We start from the raw sequence: 11,390 nt of genomic DNA, 5'->3' as shown, positions 1-11,390 counted from the left end.
TATCTAGAGTCCTAATACTCCCCCTCAAGCATAGGGTACAGTTGTGACCTGTAGCTTGTCTCTCAAAAAAGAAAATCTAGGACCCGGAAGGGGCTTCGTAAAAATGTCTACCAGCTGATCCTTTGTTGAAATAAAATTGACTTGAATAGCTTTAGCTGCAACATGATCTCTCACAAAGTGATAGTCAATCTCCACATGTTTAGTACGAGCATGGAAGATTGGATTTGCACACATGTAGGTGGCTCCAAGATTATCACACCAGAGTTTGGGAACCAGAATACTTGGAGCACCAATCTCGCGAAGCAGGGAGGTTATCCATATCACTTCAGCACACACATCAGCAAGAGCTTTGTATTCGGCCTCTGTAGAAGATCTAGCAACAGTCCGTTGTTTCTTGCATACCCAGGATATAAGATTCGTGCCAAGAAAGATAGCATACCCACTCGTAGATTTCCTGTATTCAGGACAGCCGGCCCAGTCAGAGTCTGAGAAAGCATGCAACTCATTTGAAGCAGAGCAGCGTAAGCGTAAACCCATGGTCAGAGTCCCCTTGACATACCGGAGCACACGTTTCAGCTGCTCCCAGTGTGCAACATTAGGAGCATGCATATGCTGGCAAAGAAGATTAAATGCAAAAGAAAGATCAGGCCGTGTAACTGTTAAATATTGCAGAGCCCCAGCAAGGCTCCTGTACTGAGTGGGATCATCATAGGGCTCCTGTACTGAGGTAGAAGCAGACTTGGAAATCGAGAGTGGCGTGGCAAGGGGCTTGCACTCTGTCATACCAGCACGTTTCAGAATATTTGTCATATATTTATGCTGAGATAATAAAATGCCATCACCACAATTAATAGTCTCAATTCCAAGAAAAAAACCAAGCTCACCAAGATCACGAATTTTGAATGCTGTAAACAACTTAGAGAGTAAAGTTTTAACTACAGCTTCATCATTCCCCATTACAAGAATATCATTCACATAAACTAGCAAGTAAACAGAAGCAGAGCCTTGCGAAAAATAGAATAAAGAAACATCAGTCTTGGAGGCCTGAAAACCAACAGACAGTAGAAAAGTATGCAGCCGAGTGAACCAGGCCCTGGGAGCTTGCTTCAAACCATAAAGAGATCGTTTCAACAAGCACACATGATCAGGAAACAGTTTGTCAGTATAACCCGGAGGCTGACGCATAAAGATAGTTTCACTTAAATTCCCATTCAGAAAAGCATTATGAACATCAAGCTGCCTGATAAACCAGCTCGAAGAGAGAGCCAGAGACAAAAGTAACCTAACAGTCGTGGGCTTAACCACCGGGCTAAAGGTGTCAAAGAAATCTTGCCCGGGCACCTGATTAAACCCTTTCGCAACCAACCTGGCCTTGTACCTCTCAATGGAGCCATCAGCCTTCCGTTTGGTCCGAAAAACCCACTTGCAGCCAATGACATTCATACTGGGCTTAAACGGAACCAGAGACCATGTCTGATTGTGCAGGAGAGCATTAAACTCCTGATCCATGGCATCCCTCCATTCAGAATGCTTGACAGCCTGTGAATAACAAGTAGGATCAGTTGGACAAACTTGTACTGACAGCGCTGCAGGAGGCCGAGATTTACTCCGAGTGTCCATGGCATGGGTGCGCTTAGTGGGCCGTGTGGAACGCCCACGGGGACGGCCTCGGGGACGCCGTTCAGCCACTACCGGAGCTTCAGATGCAGGTTGCTCAGTACTAGGAGAGTCAGAAGTATGCAGCACCGATTCCACCCAAGGATGAGATACAGGACCTAGAGAATGCTGCACAACAGGCTTAGAAACAAAGGGATAAACAGTTTCATCGAACCGAACATTTCTGCACACAAAAATCTTGTTAGTATGCAAGTCCATGCACCTATACCCCCTGAAAGACTCAGGATAGCCTAAGAAGACACAAGGAGAGGATTTGTAAGACAGTTTATGACGATTGTAGGGCCGTAGATGAGGAAAGCAAAGGCACCCAAACACACGAAGAAAAGAATAAGATGGAGGAGAGTTATGCAGCATGAGATGAGGAGTAGAATTATGCAAGACAGGAGAAGGCATCTTATTGATTAAGAAAATAGCAGTCTCAAAAGCATAATCCCAAAACCGGAAAGGAACAGAGGCCCGAGCCATTAATGCAAGCTTGGTCTCAACAATATGCCTGTGTTTTCTTTCAACACGGCCATTCTGCTCATGGGTATAGGCACAAGATTGTCTATGGTGAATGCCCAGCTGCACAAAAACAGAGTGAAGTTTCTTATACTCAGCCCCCAAATCAGACTGAATAGACTTTATTTTACGACCAAAGGAACGCTCAACTAGACAACGAAAACGATCAAAGATATCATATAAATCAGATTTCAATCGCATTGGGAAATACCAGGTAAAACGAGAATAGTCATCCACAAAAATCACAAAATAACGAAAACCAGTAGATGAAAACAAAGGGGCAGGACCCCAAATGTCAGTATAGACTAAATCAAGGACTGCCGAACTAGAAGACTCAACCCGTGACAGAGGGAATCTTGAGGATTTGCCCATCTGACACGCAGAACATAAACTAGAAGTACAAGACACCGAACTAGAACCACTAACTAAGCAAGACTGTAAAATGCGATTTAGAGCACGCTGATGTGGATGACCCAGGCGATCGTGCCAGGTGGAAGCCGAAGCACGAGCACTCAACAAAGCAGATGGAGATGAACTGGGAATCGGAAGCTGGTGACAAAGCGCTGAACCGAGAGCAAAGAGGTGGAAAGATTAGGAACATGCAAAATATTAGACAAATCAAGAGTCCTAGACGGGGTAGGTAAAGACGCATGTCCAATACGACTAATAGATAATTGCGTACCGTCCCCGACACAAAGAGTGTCAGTGCCTAAGTAATCCTCGGAGGTAGAGAGAGCTGCAATATCAAGTGTGGCATGATGTGTGGCACCTGTGTCAAGAAACCAAGTGTGAGCCCCCAGAATGTCAGCAGCCCGATTGCCTTGATATGCAACATTCGCCTGAGCCTGAGGCGAAAACCCAGGTGGTAACCTATAGCAAGCAAGGGCAGAGTGTCCAAAAGTGCCGCAAATCTGACATGTAGGCTGCCATTGCGAAGACCTCCCCCTGCCTCGGCCACTCTGTCGACCGCCATGCAACGAGCCGCTGCCGCGGCCACGGGAATTCCCAGAACCAGATCTCCCCGCGCGACCTGCCGCCGCGTCCACGCTGCCAGCCCCCCTGCGCCATCATCGCCGTCGGCGGAAGATCAACACCGCCGAACTGATCACCGCCGATAAACTCCTGGGCACCCAAAAAATCAGCAAGCTCCTGTAAGGTCACCGGAGCGCCGCGAACAACGAGGGATCCGGTAAGCACCTGAAACTCCGGTCGAAGCCCGCGAAACACATAGAGGTTTTGTTCCACGAGCGACACCGGTCGGCCGGCAAGGGCAAGCCCTTCGATCACCATCTGCGCACGGCCAATGTAGTCTGCTGTCGACAAATCGCCCTGCCGGAGTTGCTGAAGCTGGCCGAGGAGGTGTAACGTCCGAGCGTGCGACGCCGAGGCAAAGGACTGCGCAATCGCCTCCCAGACAGCGCGCGACGTCGTCTTCCCGACTGCCAAGGGCATGACCTCGTCGGATAAGGAAGAGACGAGCATGGAGAGCACGCCTTGATCACGCCGCACCCACGCATGATAGTCAGGGTTCGGCCGAGACGTCGCGGAGGCACCGGTGCCGGTGACAATAGCCGGCTGTGGACACGGGAATGATCCATCAACATATCCCATTAAATCGTTGCTGCGAAGAAACAGGAGGACTTGGGTACGCCAAAAAAATAATTATGATGCGTAAGCTTCACGCTAATATAGTGATGAGCGGAAGAAAGAGATGTGACGGCGGGGGAAACCGTAGAACCAGTAGCAACATCGGAGACAGTCCGTTCGGAGGAATTAACAGATCCGTCATGTTCAGCCATGAGAGCAAAGGGAGGAGAAACCCTAGCTAACTGATACCAGATGGGAATTGTTGTACTGGTATTCACTAATCTTAACCATAATCTGTACAGGTTACAAGTATATATATAGAGTTGAAATTAAAGATAGACTAGGATAAAGAATCCTAACCTAACACAATATCTAGAGTCCTAATAATCTTACCTCAAAATGTTTTATTACTCTAACCATGCGCAGAGCAAGAATATAATTTTTTTAACATTAAAATAACGTCGTTTTAAACCATCGTCTACACAACTGTGTAGACCACAGTGCACTAAATAATTTTCCATGTGCGAGCTCGTTGGTTGATTGACTTGATTCCAATAAATTATTGATTTATATCAGTTGGACTTTTTGATATGTTTTTTCTTAGAAACCTACACATGCATTCATACACACAATAATAGATACGGAGTACATAATTTGGTAGTAGGTAGATTAGAAAAGTCCAACGATTGGATGGAATAATGGATTGGAATCAACTATTGACTTAATGATCAACTGTACAAATGCTATCAACCAAAATATTATTATCATTATTTAGCCTTTCTACGCAATAGCGCAGCTGTCCATTTCAACTAACTCACACTACACAACAAAAGTACAAACACATTGGGAAACCTTCCAAATTAATCAGATTAATTTAATAACCACGAAATTACAAATTAAACTTCGAATGGAAATGATTTATTAGACGATCTTTTTGGTTTGATGCAGCCAATTATAAGCAATCTAGACTGATTTACTTCCTAATTATGGTTCTTTGTTAGGTAGGATCACAATATGGACTCTGAGCGGGAGCAACTTATTGACTTTTTGGTTTGAACCGGTTAACTATAGGAAACATAGACTGGTTTACCTATTGGCCTTTTGGTTTGAGTCGGTTAGGTATGGACAACCTAATTTAGTTTACATTATTGTGATTCTTTATCAGCTAAAATCACAATGCAAAATTTACCTAGTTTACACTTTCAGATAGTAGCTAATGTTTCCACGTTAAAAAAAAAAAAAAAAGTTACAAACACACCAACTCGGCAACTCCCAAGGCCTATAAAAGCCAACCTATCTTGTGATACTACACTGCTCACACAACACTTCATTAACTACTTACTCCTACACACTTTACACCCTTTCTTTTTGTTCTTTTAGTGCTAATTAAGAAAATGACAAGATCAAGAACTCCCAATATTCTCACTCTTTTCTGCATCTTTTTCTTCCTAATCTCAGTTTCCTCCACACACCCAATGCCCAGGAAAAAGCCATACAACCCATGCAAGACCCTAGTCTTATACTTCCACGACGTAATCTACAACGGCCAAAACGCCGGCAACGCCACCTCGGCCATCGTGGGGGCCCCGCAGTGGGGCAACTACACCATCCTGGCCAGCCAATTCCACTTCGGCAACGTCGTCGTTTTCGACGACCCCATCACTTTGGACAACAACTTCCACTCCAAGCCCGTGGGGAGGGCCCAAGGGATGTACATGTACGATACCAAGAACACGTACACGGCTTGGCTCGGCTTCTCTTTTGTGCTTAACTCCACGGATTCTCAAGGGAGCATAAATTTCATTGGGGCCGACCCGCTGATGAATAAGACACGGGATATTTCCGTGGTGGGCGGCACCGGCGACTTCTTCATGCACCGCGGCGTCGCCACCGTCATGACCGACGCCTTTGAAGGCGAGGTTTACTTTAGACTTCGCGTCGATATCAAATTCTACGAGTGCTGGTAGTAAAATATATTATAATAGTTCGCCCTATAATTAATTTCATAGGGTTTCAATTTCATATTTATAAAAACAAATTATATGTATGCGTACGGCACAACTTATGTCGTACAATGTTAGCCGGACTCGTCCGATGACGACCTTTGTGTGTCTGTACTGTGCCTATTTCTCTCTGTGTTTTTGAAGGTAACAAAATTTGGAATAAAATTGAAGAGTTGCGTACTGTTCTTTTTCCTGAAAATAAATGTTTCATCTGATATGATCTGTGTTGAATTACATAGTTTTTTTTTTTTTGGTTGACATCACGTAATTTTGTAATTTATTTAGAAAATGGAAATTTTAGTTTTGATCATGTTGAAAAAAATCGCTAGACGCTCCTTAGGTGTATGGGGACGACGCTTAGGCACACGTGTATTTTTTTTATTTTATTTTTTAGTTTTTAAAAATTTATTTAAATTTTTATATATTTTTAAGACGGGATGATTATAAATTATTTAATACTTAATAGTTAATACTAAAATATTAAAAGTAACCTAAACACCATTCAGAGTTTGAACAATTTATGATTATTTTGATCAAAACGATGTCATTTTGGGTTAAATAATCCACTAAAAAAAACAATAGATAATCGTTTGTTTAGAAGGCCTAAGCGGCCTAGTTGGCCACCTAACCGGCCAACCAGCGCACGGGATTTTTGCAAATCTAATCATATCAATTTTTATTATTTTGGTGTAATTAACTGATTTTTACCCTTAACTACTTTTTCCGTTAAGTGATAATTTTGGTACATTAATTTGACTAAACAATAAGTGGGATCATTAACTAACTCAAATATAATGACAATCATTAACCACCAAAAAATGACAACCTTAAAAACCCCACCCAACCTTCTTTAGTTCTTTACATGCAACAAAACAAATGGACTTAATTGTCTCAATCGATAAGTCGTCCACAAGGACAAAATCATCACTCACCAATTTATTTATAAAAAAAAAAAATCATTGGTGATAATTTGTAATGCCCAAAAACAATGAGATTGAAACAACTACATCTCCCAAATTAAACATATAGGACAAAATAGTAATTTTTCCTAATTTATTTATTTTATTAATATTATTATTATTAATGAATACTACAAGGTTATACGGTGGACCATGGCCCGAATACAACGTCGTTTCTTTAAGTAAAGAAACGACAGCCGTTAAATTTTAACAAATCTCATATTTGTTGTGTGTTCAGAACAAAATGAAACTACAGTTTATCTAAAATGAAACTGAATAACTTGTCTGGCATATTGTGTTTAATTTATATTATCAAATGAAATTGTAATTGAGTTGAAATGATACTTTAGTTGTAATTGTAATATATAATGGACCATGGTTCATATATATATATTGTAATACAAATATATAAATTTTCATTATTAGTATATTAAATGTTTATTTTTAATGTATTGAATTTATTTTTTTGTAGCATATGTAAAAATAAATTTTTAAAAATAGATATTTATTAATATATTAAAAATAAATAACTTTTAGTATATTAATAATGAAATAATGAAATTATACCAATGGTTCATCTTGTATGCTAGACCATCGTCCATGGTATAAAGATTGTCCTAGCAAGTAACCCGTCTACCTTGCCTGTCGAAATTGTCTCCTTCCTACACTCCATGGCAGAAGGAATAAGACAAGGCCCCTTCATAAAGTAGAGAAACTCATTAGTTCTATAGTTGCATGTATTTTTTTAGACTTTTTCGCAACTAAGATAATAGAGTTAATACTTAATTTAGTCGTTGATTATAGTAGTTTTTTTCAATTTAGCTCTAAACTACTTTTTTTGTTTAATTATGTCTTCCACTTCGGTGGTTTTACCCAATTGAATCCTCGACTATTATAACTTAGAATCAATGATTAAATCGAGAAAAACTAATATAATCAATCACTAAATTGGGTGAAATCACTATATTCGAACACTAACTTGGGTAAAACTATTATAGTCAAGGGCTAAATTGGATATTAATAGAAGTGAAATTACCAAGATATTTTAACAGATGACTCAATTGGGTAAAACAATCAAAGTTGATGACTTAATTAAGCACAAAAAGTTATTTAAAATTAAATTGAAAAACAAAACTACTATAATCAATAACTAAACTAAGTATTAACTCTAAACCAATAGAACTACAGTAATTCCATATTGTGTTATTTCATTACTTCTTGGTCATGGTTGATTGGATTATAAACTCAACCTGACTCGTTTTAGTGGGCACCTTTGTAAATATAACTTTATCAAATAATTGGCGGTAGTGATCAAAACGTTAGGTGAATGAAGACAAAATTTTAAAATGAAAAATAAAGCAAGCACGTTTGCATCCTGAAATCTGAATTATATAATTTGCATTTAATTGGTAACAAATGTTATGGTCTTTGGAAAAACGCGTGATTGAAAATGCTAAAATAATTTTGGTCCACCAAAGGCTAGCTCCGATCCAATAACGTAGTGGAGAGATAATTACAGTGACTCAATAGTCTCTCCGATCTAATAATATAGTGAAGGATAATCACAGCGACTCAACAATCTCTTAAGTAGGAGGTCAACGCGTCTACCGCAAATTATGCTGTGGACCAGGTCCACCTTGCAAGGTGGACCTGGGTCCAAAACTACGTCGTTTTGTCTCTTTTTTATTTTTTATTTTTTTTTATTTTTTTATTTTTTAATTAGTAATAAACATATTGCTGAATATAGAGTTGTCCAAAAATGTGTGAATGTAGAGGTTTCAAAGTGTGAATGTAGAGTATAGAAATCGTGAATGTAGACTTATGATTGTGTGAATGTAGAGTTGTCCAGAAATGTTTGAATGTGGATGTTTCAAATTGTGAATATGGAGTATAGAAGTCGTGAATGTAGAGTTATGCATGTGTGAATCTGTAATAGAGTTAAGAAATTCTAGCAACTTGTAACCCTGTAATGTGTGAATGTGGAGTTCTCAAGTTGTGAATATGGAGTATAGGACATGTGAATATAGAGTTTTGAATGTGTGAATGCATAACAGTGGTATTGTGGTAATATAGTTACTAAACATATAATCCTGTAATGTGTGAATGTGGAGTTTACAAATTGTGAATGTAGAGTATAGTGTATGTATGTGAATGTAGAGTTTGTGTTCCACATTTCAGGCCAATATGTTTAGTAAAAAAAAAAAAAAAAAATGGCGTCGTTTTTGTATTCTTGCTCACAATTTACTACATGAATACGAAATACCAAATACCAACCGAGTTGTGTGTGTGGATATGCTAAAATATTTCTTCATCTCATGAATGCATGGGACCGGTTGACTCTTATGGTGTACGAAAAGACGAGTCGATTTATGAAGTTGATAGATGCTGAAAATGATTGTATGCATGTTGCTATAGTTATTGAAAAAGGCTATAGATTTTTATTTAATTTTTTGTAGAAGAAAATATAAATTACTTTTTAAAAAATACGTTCGGTCAAAAATTATTATCCCTTTTGGGGAAACGAATGGTAATTTTTCAAGCTAGAAAACATATAATTTGAAGTGATTTTTTAAAATTTTGATCGAGGTGGTGAGGGTGGGTGCAGACGTGCAGTGTGAAGATGCTCAAAGTTTTGATTGGAGGTGATTTTTCCAAGTTGACCATGGCAATTCAAATCTAGTTATTGACCAGATCATAATTATTTTCTTTAAACAAATTTATTTTATTTTATTTGTTACAATATTAAAATAATGAAAGCTGGCAAGCTAATTACCACATACGCACATTTTGACGTGGCTATATAATACTCACGTTATTGTCACATGCATTAGGTAATTTGATAATTGGATTAAACAAATTAAAATTGAAACCAATAAACTAAACTAAATTGATATATTACGACCACATCTTAGCTACTTTAAGACTTTAACCATTTAAAATTATGATACGTGATTTCTCAAAAAAAAATTATGATACGTGATTGACCCTTGCTTTTAAAACGGTAGTAATCGATAAGTCATGTTCAAAGTTTAAAAAAAAAAAATTAACATGACAAATTTGATTTGTAAATGTAAGAAATTGTGTTAGAGTCCAAAAGGGGTATTTAAGTGGATAGCATATGATTCTCTTACTTAAAGATTACGAGTTTAATTCTTATTAACACTACCTCTTGAGATCGGTTGAACTTGTTGCACAAGATCTTCCTAATGCGGTTTACCTTTAATTTCCTATGTGATTTGCGGACAATTACACAAGAGAGTGATTTACCAGCACACATCCTCGAGTAGTGACTACAAGTTTCCCTTATCACCCAAAGAAAATGTGCTAGAATAACATAAATTAATTTCTCACTATTTACAGAAAAAAAAAAAAAAAGAATAAGTTGTTCGATTTCCTTGTAAAACTTTTGTGTGTAATAAAATGTTTGGTTGACAGGTTTTGGTATAAGGTATCGGTATCAAAGTGATTGTTATTGTTTGGTTGACAGGTTTTTAGAGTACTACTATGGGTTTGAAGTATCCCATTAATTGAAAAACTCATACCCTTATTAAATAAGGATTTTATTTCCCTTCATCTTTTTTTCTCCAACTATTAATAATCATTCTCATTCTACCCTACTACCAAACATGCAAAATATTTTCACCAAAACCCATTACCCTTACCAAGTATTTGATACCCATACCGATTACGATTCCCATGTGCAAAACCAAACACACCCTTAATAATAAAGTATTGCTATTATTTCAGACAAATAATAAATAGTTTCTATTATTTTATTATTATAAAGGAAAATTACACTTCTCATACCTAAAAGTTATAAGGTACGTAACTGTAGAATTCGTCCCTAAGTATTGGTTGTGTTCACTTTTTTGCTCCTAATAAGTTGTTATTGGCGTTGAATTTTCGTGCTCACTTTTCGTCTTTACGTTATACTAAAGTTGCAAATTTTGTCCCTAATATTTATAAGTAAAACGACGAAAAGTATAACACCAATGATAATTTGAGAAGAAAAATTGAGTATAACCGATAATTAGAAATGAAATCTATAATTATCAATAACTTAGGAAAAGTAAAGTTGTGCAAAAATGAGTGGCGTTAGGTTTTTTAAAATTAATTAAATTATTATTATTTGTATTGCTTCATGCTAGTATTTAGGTGATGACCAATTTGACAAACGATTACTTTAAAACTTATATTTAAAAATAAAAATAAAAACTTGACAACATCAATAAGGCGTACTAATATATATATTTTTTAATTTCCTTGTCACTAAATATATTAAATAGAGTGGGTTTCTTGTAGTTGAAGCCAAAGCAATACGTGGAAAATTAAAATCCTTATACCAAGGAGCAAGGTTCACATTGCACTGTAAATTTTGGTGTATGTATATGTGTCTTATATTGTGAGTTTTTATATCTTGTGTTATGAAATTTTGTATATTAAGAATATGAATTTTGTACATGAAACAAATTAGGATGTGTTTGGTTGGTGGGTTTAGGCATAAGGAATATGTATGAAAGTGATTGCTAATGTTTGGTTGATAGGTTTTGAGAATGCTATTATGAGTTTGGAATACCCCATTAATGAGAAAACCCATACCCTTATTAAAAAAAAGGTTTCATTTCCCTTTCTCATTTCTTCTCCAACTATTAATAATCAATCT

The 11,390-nt window shown here is 37.6% G+C and overlaps 1 protein-coding gene across 1 annotated transcript; it reads left to right on the top strand.

The window, feature by feature from the left end:
* Positions 1-5,078: 5,078 nt before the first annotated feature.
* LOC116032662 (disease resistance response protein 206-like) lies at positions 5,079-5,985 on the top strand. Its single transcript, XM_031275334.1, has one exon. It carries the CDS (start codon positions 5,160-5,162, stop codon positions 5,730-5,732), a length of 573 nt encoding a protein of 190 aa, XP_031131194.1. The 5' UTR covers positions 5,079-5,159; the 3' UTR covers positions 5,733-5,985.
* The last annotated feature ends 5,405 nt before the right edge of the window (positions 5,986-11,390 follow it).

This window comes from Ipomoea triloba, chromosome 10 (assembly GCF_003576645.1).
Source record: "Ipomoea triloba cultivar NCNSP0323 chromosome 10, ASM357664v1".
Classification (NCBI taxonomy): Eukaryota; Viridiplantae; Streptophyta; class Magnoliopsida; order Solanales; family Convolvulaceae; genus Ipomoea; species Ipomoea triloba.
This window is presented reverse-complemented; position numbering and strand designations above follow the sequence as displayed.